The sequence below is a fragment of the Schistocerca serialis genome, chromosome 9 (genome assembly GCF_023864345.2).
Source record: "Schistocerca serialis cubense isolate TAMUIC-IGC-003099 chromosome 9, iqSchSeri2.2, whole genome shotgun sequence".
In the NCBI taxonomy this organism is placed as follows: domain Eukaryota; kingdom Metazoa; phylum Arthropoda; class Insecta; order Orthoptera; family Acrididae; genus Schistocerca; species Schistocerca serialis.
Genome location: NC_064646.1, coordinates 93,306,663 through 93,326,276, shown reverse-complemented (window position 1 = coordinate 93,326,276; position 19,614 = coordinate 93,306,663). Strand labels below are relative to the sequence as shown.

The 19,614-nt window shown below is 45.5% G+C and overlaps 1 protein-coding gene across 1 annotated transcript in view; it reads left to right on the top strand.

Annotated features, from left to right (window-relative positions):
* Positions 1-2,641: 2,641 nt before the first annotated feature.
* The window catches only part of LOC126419391 (uncharacterized), a 211,532-nt gene continuing 194,559 nt past the window's right edge, over positions 2,642-19,614 (top strand). The window contains exons 1-3 of the mRNA XM_050086579.1: positions 2,642-2,648; positions 10,837-10,953; positions 13,377-13,415. Of these exons, the coding sequence (XP_049942536.1) occupies positions 10,872-10,953; positions 13,377-13,415 (121 nt within the window). The 5' untranslated portion in view covers positions 2,642-2,648; positions 10,837-10,871. The remainder of the gene's footprint in view (positions 2,649-10,836; positions 10,954-13,376; positions 13,416-19,614) is intronic.

Sequence of the window (19,614 nt, the reverse complement as noted above, 5' to 3'; positions counted from 1 at the left end):
TATATTTTGCTTATTTTTTTCATAGTTCCATACAACTTCTTCCTGTTTTCACAATTGATCTGTGTTCAGTTTTTCAATGTCTAACCACTGTGCCAACTTATAACTAAATCTGAGGGGGGTGCGATGGGGAGGTTTCCTTGTCAGTATGATATCTTCCTCCTTAAAATTGCAGTTTCCTCTTCTCCCAGAGAAGTGACTTAAATTCTGTTAACATATGCAGCGTCCACATTATCTTCGTCAACGAATCCTTTAAATTTAATTCTTTTATTATTATTTATTATTCTATTTCATTCGCAGACAAAAATTTCGTTAAAACGTATCTTATACTTCATTTCTGTTAATGAATGATTTGGACACCCATATCACCCGATCTGAATCCCACCGAACATTTATGAGACATAATTGAGAAGTCAGTTGGCGCACAAAATTCCGCATCAGGAACGCCTTCGCAATTACGGACGGCTACGGCGGCAGCATCGCTCAGTATAACGTATCTTACACTTGATTTCTGTTAGAGGGAATGATTTGGACACCCAGATCGCCTGATATGAATCCCACCGAACATTTATGGGACATAATTGAGAAACCAGTTGGCGCACAAAATTCTGCATCAGGAACGCCTTAGCAATTACGGATGGCTACGGCGGCAGCAGCGCTGAGTCTTTCTGTAGGGGGCTTCCAACGAGATGTTAGGTCCATGCCACGTAGAGCAACTGCACTACGGCGGGAAAAAGGAGGTCCAACTCGATGTTAGGAGGTATTCCACGCCTTTTGTCACCTCAGTGTACGTGCACATTAACAGGAGAAGTTGGAAATGGAACAAGTGCAATTGTGACAGTTAATTTACCGATATAGTACTCCTCTCACACTCTTGATTCACTGAGGTATCCATAATTACTCTGCATACCTCCATTTCCAGTAAAGGCATCCTAATATCTTAATCATTCCCTTCTCCCTTATTGTGTACGTCTTCCTTCACATCTGCCGGCAGAAGTGGCCGTGCGGTTACAGGCGCTGCAGTCTGGAACCGCGAGACCGCTACGGTCGCAGGTTCGAATCCTGCCTCGGGCTTGGATGTTTGTGATGTCCTTAGGTTAGTTAGGTTTAACTAGTTCTAAGTTCTAGGGGACTAATGACCTCAGCAGTTGAGTCCCATAGTGCTCAGAGCCATTTGAACCATTTTTTTTCCTTCACATCTGTGACGGATAATAAAACACCCTGCTCCGTATCGAAACGCGGGGTGAGTCTCAACTTTTCGTGTAACTCGAATGGTAATTTTTGTGTTAGAATTAACACTAATTCTTCCTCTTTAACAGGCTCGTTGAGGTAAGCATTGTAGTTCGAATACATCATGTAGTTCGTTACATCATGGTGTCATGCGTAGTTCAGTGGTGTCAGAAGTTTTGATTTTATGTCCGACTGTTTTTCTCGAGCTCAAAATTTATGTAAGAATGCGTTAGCAAAATCTTTGTACTTGAAATGATATTCAGATACACTGACGCCTCAGATACGTGCTTTACCTTTCGTGTGACTGATGCCTGTGTCTGTTTTAGTATTTTTGGCATAATGTTTCGGAAATACATGCGTGAACTTGTGAGTAATGGGCGAGTTGTGCCGCCCTGGAAATATTATATGTTCGGAGTGGGGGAGGCCGCAGTCGACGCTCGTCAAAGCCGCGGCCTGGCAGTGGGGCTAAACGTCAGCTCAGCAACCGCGTGATGTCGCACAACGGGTGGTCCAGCCACAGGGCTGGGGATTCTATGATGCCGTGTCGATGAAGGAGACACGCCATGAGTGCCAAAGATGGCAGACTTTGTGAAACCTTAATGGCATAGAAATTAATAGTAGCCAGATGAATCACGATACCTGAAAAGGAAATATGTAAATTACTATTATTTGCATGACGATTCTGATGGTGCAATCAGATTTTAAATATCTTTATTAGTTTAAAGTTTAGTATCTGGCAGTAAATTATACAAGTAACACCGAGCAACTTATTTCCAAAATACAAACGCTTCAACCGATTTTATCGATCGCCGTGTCTTTAGAAAGCTATTAGCGTAAACCTAAATTTGTATGAATTACAGGCATGTAACTTAAATAGTACATGTGTTATTGGAGGTCAAAGTGGCCAATTACTATCGATCGTATCAGGCCATAAGTACTCCACAGTTACATGAAAAAACGGTAGCAGCATGCTTATAAATATATTTATTCATCTATATCTTTGTTTATATCCGATATATACTATTCATGAAGAAATTGGTCAATTATTTACTGTGTTTTAGAAGGCAGAGAGACATTAAGCTACTGGCTTACTTCTGTTCTATTCCTTTGATATATTTTTAATTAATATGCTTATGTATTTAATAATGTGTGTTAGAGCGTGTTTATGGTCCAGCCGTACGAATATTTATTTAATGTCAAGTATTTAAATGTATATCCAGTATTTCGTATGTTCTTAAATAAGTTTGTGAGTGTATCTTGGCTTAGAGACATGGAGGGAGCGCTCTAGCCAATCACAGCGCTCGTTAACGGTGAGACTGTATGAAAGTGTGGGGGGGGGGGGGGAGGGAGGATCGTTTCGAGAGAGGACACGAGGGCAGTTAGGAAGTGTGGCAGTTCTGGACAGTAGGACACAGGACACGGTAAGTGCTGGACCCGATGGCGCGACGGACGCGGAGTCGGCGGAAAGACTTGGACAGTGGAGCAGTTCGCGCGTGGTCGCAGATAAGTGTTTTGCAGAAATATACCGCATCCTCAAAAGTACTTCTACTATCGTACTCATCATTTAAAGTCGTTAAGATAGTACCTGCCGATTTTATTAAATTGCAATCTTTCGTTTATAAATTTATATGTTACTTTCATAATTCGCAACTGCCGAGTGATACAAACCTTCGACCATTCGACTCATGTGCATATTCGTATCGTATACAGTAGACTCAGCAGTATTTGGCCTGTAACGCAGCAACTGCGTATCCCAGGCCCTGGACAACGAAACCAGCCAAAACTTTTAATATTGCAACGTTGAGTGGAAGACTCTGCAGGAGAGACGCTCAGTAGCTCGGTTCGGGCTTTTGTTGAAGTTTCGAGAACATACCTTCACCGAAGAGTCAAGCAGTATATTACTCCCACCTACGTATATCTCGCGAAGAGACCATGAGGATAAAATCAGAGAGATTAGAGCCCACACAGAAGCATACCGACAGTCCTTCTTTCCACGAACAATACGAGAGTGGAGTAGAAGGGAGAACCGATAGAGGTACTCAAGGTACCCTCCGCCACACACCGTCAGGTGAGTTGCGGAGTATGGATGTAGATGTAGATGTAGAGGGTAGATAGTTGAGGACCACCACCCACATCGTTTCGTTTTCTTTTATTATTTTGAAAGTCCGGAAACTCTTTGATAAAAGCTACGGCGTGGCTACCTTGCTTGGCTTCGTAGTCTTAGATTCTGTGGACTCATCCTGTTGTCTAACCCCTCTTCAGGCACATTAGCTATGTTGTGATCTATTACACCCAGTGCTGCGTTAATCTCTAACAGTACAAACACCTAATTTACTTTGCTCGATCCTTTGTCGCATTCTAATAGTTTTTTAATGTGTGTGAAATCTTATGGGACTTACTGCTAAGGTCATCAGTCCCTAAGCTTATACACAACTTAACCTAAATTATCCTAAGGACAAACACACACACCCATGCCCGAGGGAGGACTCGAACCTTCATCGGGACCATGCTAATAGTTACCGGCGAATTTTGTCTACTACGCTGATAAACTTATTGCATTGCGTCTGAATGCCACCAATTAACTTAATAATCGTTTCTTTGTTACTGCGGCAAGCACACCAGTCGTCCGCAATTTCGTCATCTCGGACACGAATTTTACATAGCTTTTCTTTGTTGGCGTTGTTCGTCAGTTTGTTTCGTAAAATCTTGAATTTCAGTTTTCAGTCCCTCATGTTTGACATGATATTCATTTCGGAGTTAGTCATGTTTTTGATTAAATGAACTAGTAAGCCAAGTTCGCAAACTACCACTGCGTAGCTTAATTTATTGTAACAGCAGTGCATATTCCTTTTAATTTCTTGACGACAGCCTGTAATTTCCTGGCTTATTTCCCCTCTAGTGTCTTTGACTTCTTGATGAGAGCTTTTAATTTCTTGCAATATCTGAAGTCGTTTCTGAAAGTATTTGTATGGAGTGTAGCCATGTATGGAAGTGAAACATGGACGATAACCAGTTTGGACAAGAAGAGAATAGAAGCTTTCGAAATGTGGTGCTACAGAAGAATGCTGAAGATAAGGTGGGTAGATCACGTAACTAATGAGGAGGTATTGAATAGAATTGGGGAGAAGAGGAGTTTGTGGTACAACTTGACTAGAAGAAGGGATCGGTTGGTAGAACATGTTCTGAGGCATCAAGGGATCACAAATTTAGCATTGGAGGGCAGCGTGGAGGGTAAAAATCGTAGAGGTAGACCAAGAGATCAATACACTAAGCAGATTCAGAAGGATGTAGGTTGCAGTAAGTACTGGGAGATGAAGAAGCTTGCACAGGATAGAGTAGCACGTAGAGCTGCATCAAACCAGTCTCAGGACTGAAGACCACAACAACAACATCTGCCACATTAAACTATTGCTAATAATACTCGTTATTGCCTTCTGACAAACTGCCGCCGTAGACCTGAAGAATGTGGAATATAAATCGACAGTTCGTATCACAATTCACGGAAATTCACTGTCTAGTGAAACATTTCAGTTTATACAAATCAGAATTTTGAGTTTACTATTTCACTAACAATATGACTTTGATTGCACTTTGTATCAGACATTGTAATAATGTTGACTGTCATCATGCCTTAAAAACGAGGCCTATGTTTATGTTGACGGTTTCCTTCTCGAATAAACATTGTTAACACAGTTCACAGTTCCTTTGCTATTTACTCCTAAACAGCGTTGCATCCAGAGTAACAAATGGTTCAAATGGCTCTGAGCACTATGGGACTCAACTGCTGAGGTTATTAGTCCCCTAGAACTTAGAACTAGTTAAACCTAACTAACCTAAGGACATCACAAACATCCATGCCCGAGGCAGGATTCGAACCTGCGACCGTAGCGGTCTTGCGGTTCCAGACTGCAGCGCCTTTAACCGCACGGCCACTTCGGCCGGCCCAGAGTAACACGAAGTGCAGCTGTTGCAAATATCTGTTGCACTCACCCTACTGCTGTACTGCTTTACCGGACTCATCGAAAGATTGCATTGATTACAGAGTTTTCTCACGGTCGCCGTGTGTAACGGAATCTCCTCTGCAAGTATAATGACTGTGTTGATATTCTGATTTGCTGACCTTTTCTGATCACATAAGCTACATAATGCTACGAGCATTTCTGCTGATGAATTACGCGTATGAAATATAACTTCACCATTGTCACTAGCATAAAATATAGCAGTAACCCCGTGTGTTTTTTACTGAATTGGAAAGACGCCTGAGTGTAATGAGCAGACACTTACGTGAGTGAGGGGGTCAGTTGTATTTTGGAGGGAAACCTGCACGATTCTGTTAGCTAAACCGTCGATTGCCGGTGAATATCTGGTTTTTAGATCTGTAACAAATTTGACTGTTTCCTCCCCTGCTAGCATGATCCACAAACATTTGTAATTTACAGTTGTTGATCTTGCCACTGGCTGATGATTTCCACTGACACAGATTTTTGTTAATATTTCGGCATTTTTGCTGAAAGTAGTTGTTGAATATTTTTAGTGTTTCTGTTATTTATGAAATATTTTTATTATGATATAACATGACAGTATTCTCATAGGTTTTCTTATTTTATGCCGTTTCTTTTTTTATGATGTCCCACATAGGTCTTACTTTGCTCATACAATTTTTATACACCCATCATTTTTCATTATTTTTGCCTGTTTTACGACCGTTTTTGTGTATATTTTGTAAAGAGTGTGCATAGCTGCTGGTTTCTGGCTAGATGATCTAACTTCCATTGTGAGCCAGCCATTGTCTTTTGGATCATTTCTTATCTTTACCACTAATAGAGGGAAGACTATCAAAATGTTGTACCAGTTTTTCTATAGATGTTTTGGATTTTGTATCGAGACTTTCCATTCCATAGACAGCAGAACTTTCTTCACTGTGCAATAAGTGAAGTATGTTACGTTTTCCTTACAAAAGAGCCTAAGTTTGACCTTTAGTAGATTGTTTTTTGGTTGACCTCTCTCGTGTGAGTGGTGACGGAAATTATTAAAGCTTAATGGTCACTGATTCTATATAGAACTTTTCTTTGCAGACACACGCTCGCTACAACTCATTTTTAATTAATTGAATGCTGAAAGTTCAGTAGTGGTGTTAAACAGTTCAGACGAAAATAACATCAGTTGGAAGAAATGTATGCTTTCGCCTCTTGAAAACTGATAATGAAGTCTCGGATAACTCACTGATTCTGATTTTCTCTTGCAGGCTGCTGGCTACATCAGTGTAAAACACAAAATCACTAGTTATTTAGCAACTTGTCATCTTTTATTTACTTGTAACTGTTTTTATCATCCAGTTGTTCTCAAGAAACTGATCACACATCGTAAAAATAGTTCCTATTTTTTTAAAAAACTGGTAATTTTGTAAAGTTTTTACTGATTTGGTAACTACAACATAAATAAAGAATCGTAACTAGAGTTGGGCTTATGAAATTGGCTAGGCAACATATCATTTTAGCAGCTAGCTGGCAGCCGAATTCGCAATTACTGTTTCGAAATGTCCCTCCAATTCGCGAATAAATCATCAAACTCTTAAGTGTACAATGTACATGAACGTAATTCACTATAAAAATTTTAAACTTCGTGCACAGTTTCTTCGTGTATAGTCTCCCTGATTCAACAGATGCCCTACACTGTCACTTGCTGCACAAAAATCAACTTACAACCAACATATAGTCTCACATTCTGAAAGTGGGACTTTCCACTTCTTTCAGTATTAACACCAAGTACCTGAAGTTATTGTCACTCTGAAATTGGACTCCTAAGTCCAGTACACTACGATTGCCCCCCCCCCCTCGCGCCCCTCCCCCCCCCCCCCAACTTGTGTTCGCTTGCTTCGCGCTGCCTGCTCCCTTTGTTCATACTTGCCTAATGTGCTGCTCATCCTAGTGACGCGTAATGCTTTACAATGTAATAACACAGCTACTGGACCAATCGGCAGCATTTACAAATATAATTTCATAAAAAATAATGGTCAAACTCGGACAAAAATCGTACTAAGGCTTTTTATCCAAATGAAACGCTTCTCATTATTAACATGGCTATTATCATGCTGAATGAAGACATACACTGAGGCGACAAAAGTCATAGGATAGCGTCGTGATCATACTCAGATGGCTGTAGCATCGCGCTGTAGCATCGCGCGCAGAAGGTATAAAATCGTACTGTATTGGCGAAGCTGTCATTTGTATTCAGATGACTCATGTGAAAAGCCATCTGTCGTGATTATGGCCGCACAGACATTGAAAGCGGTGTGGTAATTGGAGCTAGATGCTTGGGAAATCCCATTTCGAAAGTCTTTAGCGTATACAGTATTCTGAGATTCACAGAGTCAAGAGTGGGCCGAGAATACCAAATTTCAGCCATTACCTGTCACCACGTGTAACACGCCCGGGAGTACTAATGGGGGTGGGGGACCGTTTAAACTGGTTGTCGTTCCTTGACCGTGCGCCCTGTCCACATTACGTACCTGATAATCCCGCGGCGGTCGTATTGTCCTTCTCCAAACTGCTGTTGACTTGCCTGCAAATATCTATCGAAATATGCAAGCGGGTTTAGAGGAGCCACTCAACGTTAAAATGCAACACTGTCCTTTGTCTGGTATGAACATTTATATTGTGAGACGATATGGAAACCACAGGTTGCACTGTTTACACTCTAAATCGCAAATGTTTATCCTAATTAACAATCTTGACGATTAACAGCCCAAAAGATATTCGGACGAGCGTACGCGTAATCGACACGATGCGGGTGATTGTTGATGATGCGGAAGCTGGATGATCGAACGAAAGTTCTTACGCTCGTCACACATACAGGTATCTGGTAACAGTCCTCCTTGTCACTAGTAATGATATAACATTGTTCGTAAAGCTAATTTTTTGGTTCTCAGTTCTCACTCGTACGAGCGTGCGCGTAACCGTCGCGGCGCGGCTGATGGTTGATGATGCGGAAGCGCGATGATCGAACGCACGTTCTCACGCTCGCTACAAGACACTGGCACCTGATTGCGCTCTTTTATGGTAACTAATTTCTACTGATTCACATCAGTTCATTCTGGGAGACCGAACACGGCGCGGATGATTGATACTGTGCGACACGCAACGAGAGGATACACAAATACGTTATCGGCGGCACTGCTCATTTTTAATTACATCTTGACGCACTCTCCTCTGAATTACTTCCATATTTAATCACTTTACTATAGTAGCACTTGTAGCAACACTTCAACCTGAATACTAACGATGCTTCTTATATGCAGAGCTACACACTACACAACATAACAGTTTCGTGTCCCGTGCTCGGCTCTCTAGGTGCGGCTGCCCGCAAAGATACTCCACTACTAAACCAGCGATATGACAGTACACTTGGACCTCCCAGTAGCCGACGAACTTCACTTAACGACCGAGAGCAGCGGAGTTTGCGTAGAATTTCAGTGCCAACAGACAAGCAACACCGCGTGAAGTAATCACAGAAATCAATGTGGGACCTACGGTGAACGTATGTGACAGCACAATGCGGCGAAATACGGAGTTAGCGAGCTATTGTAGGAGAAGACCGATGCGAGTGCCGTTGCTAACAGTACGACATCGCCTGCAGCGCTTCTCCAAGACTCGTGACCATATCTGTTGGACCCAAGAGCACTGGAAAACTGTCGCCTGGTCAGATGAGTCCCGATTTGAGTTGGTAAGAGCTGATGGCAGGGTTCTAATGTGATGCAGACCGCATGAAGCCCTGAACCATAGTTGTTAACAAGGCATCGCGCAAGCTTGTGATGGCTCTATACGCTTGTTCGCCCACTGCTTGTATACTGCTCAGCAGTGTGGGATCCGTACCAGATAGGGTTGATAGAAGAGATAGAGAAGATCCAACGGAGAGCAGTGCGCTTCGTTACAGGATCATTTAGTAATCACGAAAGCGTTACGGAGATGATAGATAAACTCCTCTGGAAGACTCTGCAGGAGAGACGCTCAGTAGCTCGGTAAGGGCTTTTGTTGAAGTTTCGAGAACATACTTTCACCGAGGAGTCAAGCAGTATATTGCTTCCTCCTACGTATATCTCGCGAAGAGACCATGAGGATAAAATAAGAGAGATTAGAGCCCACACAGAGGCATACCGACAATCCTTCTTTCCCCGAACATTACGAGACTGGAATAGAAGTGAGAACCGATAGAGGTACTCAAGGTACCCTCCGCCACACAACGTCAGGTGGCTTGCGAAGTATGGATGTAGATGGTGTGTCGTGTGTTTACATGGAACGGAAGTGGTTCCTCTGGTCCGACTGAACCGATCATACTTGGAGATAACTTGCTGCCATTCATGGTCTTCATGTTCCCAAACGAAGACACACCATGTCACTGTGCCACAACTGTTCACGGTTGGTTTGCAGAACATTCTGGATAATTCGAGTGAATGATTTGGCCAGCAAGATCGCCCAACATGCATCCTATCGAACATTTATGGAATATAATCGAAAGGTCAGGTCGTGCACAAAATCGTGCACCGGCAACACTTTCGCAGTAATTGACGGCAGCATGTCTCAGCATTCCTGTAATGGCCTTCCAACATCTTGTTGAGTCCATGGAAGGTCTAGTCGCTACCCTACGCCTGGCAAAAGGAGGCCCGACCCAATATTAGGAGATATCCCATGACTTTTGTCAGCTCTGTGTAAGTTTGGTTTTGAGAAAACTCCACCTCAGTGTTTCTCTTGTACGCTTGCTTACCTTTACTTGGACTACGTCTAGTTAATCTCGATGCTGATAATTGGCCGCGCGGGGTAGCCGTGTGGTCTGGGGCGTCTTGTCACGGTTCGTGCGGCTCCATCCGTCGGAGGTACGAGTCCTCCCTCGGGCATGGGTGTGTGTGTTGTCTTTAGCGTAAATTAATTTACGTTAGATTAAGTAGTGCGTAAGCCTAGGGACCGATGACAACAGCAGTTTGGTCGCTTAGTCCTTACCACAAATTTCCAAATTTTTCGATGCTGCATTAAGTGCTCTCTCTTGTACCACTGTTCGCTGTTCACCAGAGCGTTTCCCACACAGTAGCACTGCTTTCTGCTTCCCATGGTGGAAATATTCAAAAACAGGAAGACATAATCCTGTAGAATTCCTAAAGGCGCCTATCACAGGCTGAATGGTCATGAGAACCGCTTGTCAACTGTAGGAGCGACCTATTCGACTGTGTGTGTGTGTACACTGTCGGGCGCTTGTAAGGTTCGATCAGCCTTTGGTGGTGGAGTGTGTGCTGGCAGGTAGCGGTCGGGGTAACACGTAGTGGCTCGCAGGTGGTACCGACGTACCCGTACGGCGACCCGACACCGAGCCCAATGCCAACCCAGATTCCCACTCGCTATAAAGGAAACCGGCGCATACGTTTCCAAGCCGGGTTACTAGCCCAGATTAAGTTTGCCCTCTCAAGTGATTTGTGATCAGCGTTCTTCGACATAAATCTTTAGCACCCAGGAGATCCTCAATGACAGTTTGCTCGGAACGTTTGTTCTGTGATGCTGTTCCATTGTTCAAGTTACCAACAACACCATTCTTCACACTGAAGTTATTCTTGGAAATTTGCAGGTTCGCTCGAAGATGCAGGGTGCTCTGATGCTGCAATGAGAGATCCCACCATCAAATGCGAGTGCGTCGCAAGAGGATTCGGCAGAGAACAAGACCGTGAGGAGTGTCTCAGAACAGGCAAGATTTTTTTAGTCTTATGCTGTCTGTTATTTTCAGATATCCACTTGAAAGCTGAGAAACGTTGCATAACTTGTGGTACTTCAAAAGCAAACATTTCGATTGAGGAGCTATTGACGACTTGGGGTGTTTTGTAAGGTAGAAAATCTCTCAGTCCTCCAATTGAGTGTTTTCTGCGTCTCCACACCTACAACAAAACACAAAAAGCTATATCATAAAACTGATATTTATGAAGTTATCAACTTTTATTGCAATTGTCTGCGCCTTCCTTGTGTTAACATTTGCAAGACGCCACAGGGTAAGATTCTAGCCGACCTTTTTTGTCACTGACATGTACTAAACATCGCCCCTCAAGGTGCAAGTCCCGCACTATGACCCATGTGTATGTAAAAGAATTGTGTGCACGGAAACATGAAGAGTTGTTGTGTGCCCAGATTAAACGCTAGTAATTACTAAGTAGTAACGGGGACTATCAGGCACTTAACTAAACAAGGGTACAACCTATTTGCATTTATTTTTATGAATTCAATGATTGCTCTGAACAGACGAGAGTAAAATACCCACCACGGAAGAATGGGTGTGTATACACATACGAGAGTGTGATAATTGTTGATCTTCAGAGAGAAAATAGTGGAAAAGTTCTCATAAAATGTACCGAACAAACAAGAGATCGTGTTAACTCACTTTTAATACACGGAACTGAAGTCTTGATGATGACTGCATCGGAAGGTTAGTGCGTAAAGAGAAACAGAGCCTCAGTGAATAAAATAATGGCCGAAAGATCATTACACAGTAACCGATTGATCAATATGAACCAATACGCCTATCAACCCATACGAGTTTCACACGATTTGACTGTGACACTCACATCATTTGCGTGAGGCCAGGCGTGGTGTGATGGCAGGCTGGGTCAGACGCTAGTATGGGGTGACCCATCTGCTCCTGAATCGCTTCTCCTCTCGTGGTGAAGAATACCGTTGTCTGCGCGTCCTGACGACCAAGTCCGTGTACTGTAGCTCCTGGAGAAGAAGTGCTTACTACGGCTCTCAGAGAGGAAGTTTCTGATACTTTACTCTCCTACTCCTTCACAGTTTGTGAGCTCACCACTCATGCCATTTTGACCAATCCGAGACAATGTAATTAATTTCGCCAAACCGGAACCGCCTGACAATTCCGTTTGGATAGTTCTGCGTCGATTCTTTTACAACACTCTGATCACCGACCTATCCACACTGCTCTTTCCAGCAACTTGTCAGTGCTGCCCCATGGGACATTACAGTCTGCAAAGATTCCGAGCTCCGAGCAACCAACGTTTTCTCAGTGTGTACGCGCTCAAGGCGACAACAGTCTACCGGCATTAGACAAAGATCTCGCTTGTGGAGGCAACCCACTGTTACTGCAAGTATTGTGGTGTTATCTCACTGGATACGCCATTATCGTGGGTGGTTTGTCGTGTGCAGAAACCCGTGTATTCATATTCGCCTACTGGAGAGGATAAGGCAAGTTCGCTGAACTCAGCACGCAAATAGATTCCTTTCTGAGCGTGGTTAATTCTGCCAAAGACGCAAGCCAACCTCTGCCGCTGTAAATGCGACAGCAGGCAGCCGCCTTGTCAGCTGAACGTAAGCCGAGGCCAGAGGAAACTGTTTGGGTAATGTTTTCGCTGACTACAAGAATGCATTAAACATATGTTTCAGAATTAACGGAAATTGCCTACAGTCATCACCCACTCTCACGGATAATACTACAGTTTTGCATGTACATGGGCATTTATTGATTAATCAGACCCATCTTATCGATGGATTAAGTGTAAAAAGGAGAAAGAAACAAGAGGCTGCCTACAGCCTGATACGTTCCACATTCCTACATGTACATCTGCACTCCGCAAGCCGTCTTATGGTTTGTGGGACTTACATTCACGAGGGCAGCAATTCCATTGTCTGTCTAGGCGTAAACACTTAACGTTTTACGTCATTTCCCTAAATTGCTCCAGGTTAATGCCAGGATAGGTGTTTTGAAAAGTGTGCGTCCGATTTCCTTTCCTATCCTTTCGTTATCCAAACTTTTGGTCTGTTTCTAATGATTGCATTTTCGGTGTGACACGAAACATTTTCGGTGTGACACGAAACTATAGTCCGCAACTCTTCGTCGTGCGGTAGCGTTCTCGCTTCCCACGCCCGGGTTTCCGGGTTCGATTCCCGGTAGTGTCAGGAATTTTCTCTGCCTCGTGATGACTGGGTGTTGTGTGATATCCTTAGGTTAGTTAGGTTTAAGTAGTTCTAAGTTCTAGGGGACTGATGACCATAGATGTTAAGTCCCATAGTGCTCAGAGCCATTTGAACTAAACTATAACCATCCACCTTCTCCTTAATGATTTGTGGTGAAGAATAGAGTGCCTACAATTATCGTTTCTCTCTTTTCAGGTTCCATTCACGAAGGGGCCATGGAAAAAAATATTCTTGGTAAGCTGCTGTGCAATTTCTAATCTGTCTTATTTTACCTTCAGACTCTTTTCTCGGTATATACGTAGCATTTTATGAATGCACCGTGTCTGTTCTTTTGGACATGCCCAAAAGAACAGACACTGGGCGAAATGCGCAACTGTGATACACATTAGCTAAACTGAAGGTGCAGGGAGGAGAAAGAAAAGGGAAGGGAAGGAACTAATGATACAGGATACACCAGCACTTTATGTGGAATCAGCGGCGAATAATGGGACTGTGTGCCAGACTGAGAATCTGACGTTGGAATCTCTTGCATAGTACTACAGTTTTGTTAACCACTGGGCCACCGGGACACAGTGTTTACCGGAAATTCCTGGACTACCTCGGCACGCGCTCCGGCCGACTCGGGCTCTCAGCTAGCACCACCCGTTCGCAGTCTCCAACCATGTACTCCATACTCGCTTATTTTGCTTTGCCGCTGGAGGTATAACGTAAACGTGCATTCTCACTGAAGTCTGCTGACTCATTGCTCATCTAGTCGAATCGATTTCCGGACACGTCGGAAAGAGCAGACACCGCGCATTCATATAATCGACCTCCAGCTGGAATCTAAAATTAGAGAGAATAGAAAACAAGGACAGCGACTGCAAACAGGTGACACAAGGTAGAAGTGTGTGAGGGGGCATGCATAGAAAGTCCGCACATCTGCGGTAAACACTATGTGCGCATTGGTTAACTCATCAGCAGAGTAAGCAGAAGAGCACAGGTTCACCCGTCGCCACTGATGACGCGTTAACGTTCCCATGCAACTGATCCGATTAGTTCCTTTACTTTCTCTCCCTTCCACCTTCAGTTTACACAATATATACGTATTGTCTGTATGCCTCTGTGTGGGCTCTAATCTCTCTCTACATCTACATCCACACTCCGCAAGCCACAAGACAGTGTGTGGCGTAGGAGGAAGCAATAACTTGATTGATTCTTCTACGAGTGTACGTTATCGGAATTTTAATGACAAACTAATTCATGATGCGTATCACACTGCTAAATCGTTTTCACAATGTTATTTGAACAAACTCGTGTCGCTCTTGCGCCTACTAAATGAACCTGTGACGAACAGTTGTAACTCCCTCTCACGTGAACTGTAATGACTCATGAGAAGAATCATTATTTCATCCTGAACCCAATTACTGTATGTTGAGCTGTGCTGAAAATTTCCTTTAACAGACAAAAAGTAAACTCCTGCTGTTATTATTATTATTATTATTATTATTATTTATTTAATTACTGCTTTGATATAATTACTATTATTATTGCTGATTCAAGGAATTAGTTCTTTAGTATTCAGTCTCTCTAAGAAAAGTGCTTATATATTTGAAATTAATAAATAACCAGATTTCACTAGACGACGTTTATGTTCAGTGTATTGAGCATTGTAGACTAGAGATCTGCCGCTGCACGCTGACTGTAAGTACTCGATGTCTCTGCTGGTCGTCGAACTGCGTGCTGTATCTGTAGGAATCTTAGTCCGTTAACTATGGTTCAATTCTCCTTTCTATGGAAGCCTATCCGTTGAAGTGGATTTGTTTAAATGACCGTACTGACTTTTCATGTTCGAGCTTCCACAGTCCAAAGAGATGTGGGCACGCACAAGTATCTGAAAATGTGAAATTGTTATGGAGAATAAAATTCATAATACACACATTGTTTATGCTGCCAAGAAGTTGGTTTATGGGCTTATTATTCACGCACTGTATCAGAAAATTCCTTTCTATTAAAGATGGCGGTCTCGCAACAACGCCTTCTCTCCCAAGCCATTGTACATTCGTCCATACTCATTACGATCAGAAGCTAGACTATATCTTTCCACAATAGTTAACATCGAACCGTAGCTCTCTTAGTTCAAGGAATAGAGAGAGCGTCATCGATAATGCTGCTTCTCGCAGTTATTTGCGCGAGTGTACGCTTCAAATAATATCTTGTTCAGCGGTGATGCTCATTCGTGCTTCAGGTTGGATACCTGAAAGTGTTATTATACGAGTGCGTTACCGTGTCGTATCGTTACAGTTTTTGCACAGTTTTTGCACAGTTTAACAGCGTTGGTATATCCGATATTTCGGCGTTAGAGTTTTAGTAGTTATTACCCCAGAATTGCTGGGAAGTTTTTGGTGTGCGCAGTCCTTTCGCGCCGGGCCCCTGGCCATGTCAGGCGGACCCGCGCCCAGTGTGGAGAAACTCGCGAAGCAGTCTTCGCGACCCTCCGACCCTTGCACTGCCGCCCTTCGGGGAGAACCGCGTCGGAAAAGCCGCTCGTCCCGGCCTCCCGTCGCGCATAATGATCTGCCCACCTCGGAACGGGCGAAAGATCGCTTGAATCGCGCCAACCGCCACAAATCGCCGGTGGACACAACCGGCACTGAAACCGATCATCATGAAGACCGTCCACCGTCGCGTGTCAGGGTCCGTTCATCCGCGTCGTCGTCGTCGTCGTCCGACGATTCACCTGACCGCCTAGTAATTGATCTTTCTCGTAGTGAGGCGGCGAACACATCGGCTCTGTCTGACCACCACCCGGCTGTACCTGCACCCCCCTCTACGCCGTCCCGCCACAGTGGCGAGTCTTCGGGACACCCTGACCCAGTCGGAAAGTCCTCTGGCCGTCGCTCCAGACGTCCCTCCGCCCACGCGGGCTGTGGTGGCAGCGGATCGTGCTCCGATACCCCACTGCCGGGGGACGCCGCACCGGATGGTCCTGTGGATGAGGAAATGACTCATGCTCCCGACCCTCCTTCTCAAGAGATCCCGTCAAGCCCTCTGAAGAAAGAGCGGATACCCCCCATTGTGGTATATAATGTCACTAATTACACGAAACTGAACACTGAGCTCCAGCGGCTCATTGTCGGCCAATTGAGAGCTGTTTACCAAAAAGATCATGTGAAATACCTGCTTGACTGTAGGGACGACTATCTTACCATTCTCGACTTCGTAAAATCAAAGGCGATGCCTTACTTTACCCACCAGACGTCGGGTAATCGCCGCACCAAAATCGTCATCAAGGACTTGCCACCAGAGGTTACGGCAGAGGAGGTCAAGGAGGAACTGCTTCGACTCGATTTCGAAGATCCTTTGGTCCACCAGTATAGCAAGAGAAATCCTGAGACCAGGGCATTGATCCCCTGCCCTACCCACGTCGTCTCCCTTTCCCGGAGGAGGACATAGAGCGGATTTACCAAATACGGTATCTTCTGTACACGAAAGTCCGGACTGAATCGTACGAGGGCCGCAACGGGCCAGCCATCTGTCGCAAATGCCAACGTTTACGACATACTGGGAATTACTGTTCCCTGCCGTTGCGGTGTGTTAAGTGTGCTGGCCCACATTTAGTGGAGAACTGCACACTTCCTGCTTTGGAGAAACCTACCTGTGCCAGATGTTTGGGAACGACGCACGATCCCCACCACATGGCATCCTGGAGGGGGTGCCCTGTTTACCAGAAGGCACTGAAGTCTTCTCGTCCACCCAAAAAGAAACCAAGAACAAATCGACCTCCCCCACTGCTACGGGACATGACCAACTACCCTGTTTTGCGGGGTCAGCCTGGTGCACTGTCCTCAGCAGCCACTCTGGTACCAGCCACTCAGGCACCAGATGGTTCGGTGGCTCCTGTGCCCCTTCCTGCCCAGACTCCCACGACATCCTTTGCTGCTGCAGCCCGGTCTCCTCCTCATTGTCTGTCTTCCGTGACAGCTCCCACTGCTCACCAACTACAGGAGCCAGCTGCAGCTCCCTCCAGTCCATCTGTGGCTCTGTCTCAGCCCTCTGCCCCTACCCCCACTCTGCCTACTACTACACCTGCTCCTGCGCGCCGTAGGGGCAAGCAGACCACCCAGGACCCTGCCCCAGTGGTGGAGACTGATGCGTCCTTTCGGGCGGATATGCGTGAAATCCTCCAGGTCATCTCCTTTTTCACGAAACCCCACATCCGGGCTGTTATTCGTCACACTGCACAAAAAATCCGTCAGTCGGAGGACGGGCTCTCCAAGGTCATCGCCCTAGTGGAGGGGCTTAGTCAAATATTGTTGTAATGGCGAATGGACCTCCACACCACCACCAGCCCCCTCGGGATCTTGTCACTTGCATTTTTAATGCCAATGGCATAAAACGTATGAAGACGGAATGGAACAGCTTCCTCCATGACTATCGTGTGGATGTTTTACTGGTCACAGAAACACACCTCAAACCGGCAGACGATTTCCGCCTTCGCAATATGGTGTGTTACCGCTCTGACCGCCTCGACCGCCGTGGTGGAGGCACAGCTGTATTCCTCAACAAAGCTCTTGTCCATACCCAAGAGATTCTCCAGCCAATGGAACACATAGAGGCCACAGCAGTTACCATCTCCACACGCCTTGGTGCGATTACCTTTGCAGCAGCGTATTTGAGCCCAAACAAGCCACTGCTGGAAGCAGACCTACGCACATTGTCATCCTTTGACAGGCTTATCATTGGGGCAGATCTCAATGCCAAGCACCCAGCTTGGCATTCTCGCGTGTCTAACCCCAAAGGCCGGCTCCTCCTTGACCTGGAGGATACTTTAGCACTATCAGTCTATGGCCCCCACGAACCTACCCATATCCCAGTCCGTACTAACTGCCAGCCAGACGTTCTGGATGTGGCCATCTTCAAAAACATCACTGCTCAGTTTTCGCTGGAAGTTATCCACGAACTGGCCTCTGACCATGAGCCAGTACTATTACACCTCACCAATGCTGCCCTTTCATTTGATGCTCGTTCCACTGCGACCCTCGCCAACTGGGACAAGTTTACCAGGGTTCTTAATAACACCACTCGACACGACCTCGATTTGACAACACCGGCCAATATAGTCCATGCTGTGGATTACCTTACCACCAAAATACAGAAAGCAGTGAAACTCTCCACCTCCACTCCACCTCGAAATTTAACATCCCTGGAAGACTTGCCCCCTCTGTTACGAGAGCTGAAGGTGCAAAAGAACCGCTACCGCCGGAGGTGGAAGCAGTTTCGTGACCCCCAGGACAAACGCCAAATGAGACGCCTCCAACGCGAATTCAGCCACCGGCTCGCCGAATGGAGGTCTGAACAGTGGGACAGGATGTCCACTTTCCTACTCCACCAAAAATCTAACTGGGCTGTAATTCGCACCCTGCGGCGTTCTAAGCCAGCGACTGCCCATCCTATTCGCACAGCAGCGGGCTTGTCATATGATACCCTGCAAATTGTCGAAACGCTGGCAGATGCGTTCGAGGCCCAAAACCGCCCTCTGGTCCAGGACCTTTCTCCGAACGAACTACAGGAAGAACATGAAGTCCTGACAGCTGTTGCTGCATTCCGCAACCGCCCACCCCAGTCTGCTCCCCTTCTTACGTCCATGGCAGAAATTCAGCGCATCCTTCGACGGAAACGTGGCCGGTCGGCCCCTGGATTGGACGGAATTTTAAATGAACATCTTTGCCACCTTCCCCGCACACCACTCATCTTGTTCACCAAGATTTTAAACTGTTGTCTCACATCTGGCCTTTTCCCCCCTCAGTGGAAACAAGCCAAGCTGATTGCGATCCCCAAGAGGTTCAAAGACCCTACAGTCCCCACCAACAACAGGCCCATCAGCCTCCTAAACACTATGGCGAAGGTCCTTGAATCTGTGATCCTTCACCGACTTTCCCAACCTCTTGCAGCAGCTGGGACGATCCGTCCTGAACAGTTTGGATTCACTTCGCACCTCTCAGCTGAACTTCAGGTCCTACGGATCACTGAACACATCAGCAAAGGCTTCAACACTGCCAAGTCGACAGCTGCCGTTTTTTTGGACTTGCAAAACGCCTACGATAAAATCTGGCAAGACAACCTCGTACACAAGATGCTGACACAGACCCCTATACCGGATATTTATGTCAAGATCGTGGATGACTTCCTCCGTGGTAGGACTTTCCTAGTGGCTCAACGGGGAATGCGTTCTGGCATTCGCCAGTTGTCGGCAGGCACTCCGCAAGGATCGGTGCTATCTCCCATCCTATTTAATATCTATGTCAATGATATGCCGGTCACCCCCGAGTGCCACCTTGCACAATACGCTGACGACACAGCGCTATACACCACTGGCCGCATTACTGACGCCGTCGTCGCGCGCCTCCAGCGACAGGTGGACGCCACTATCACCTGGTGCCGGACAAACAAA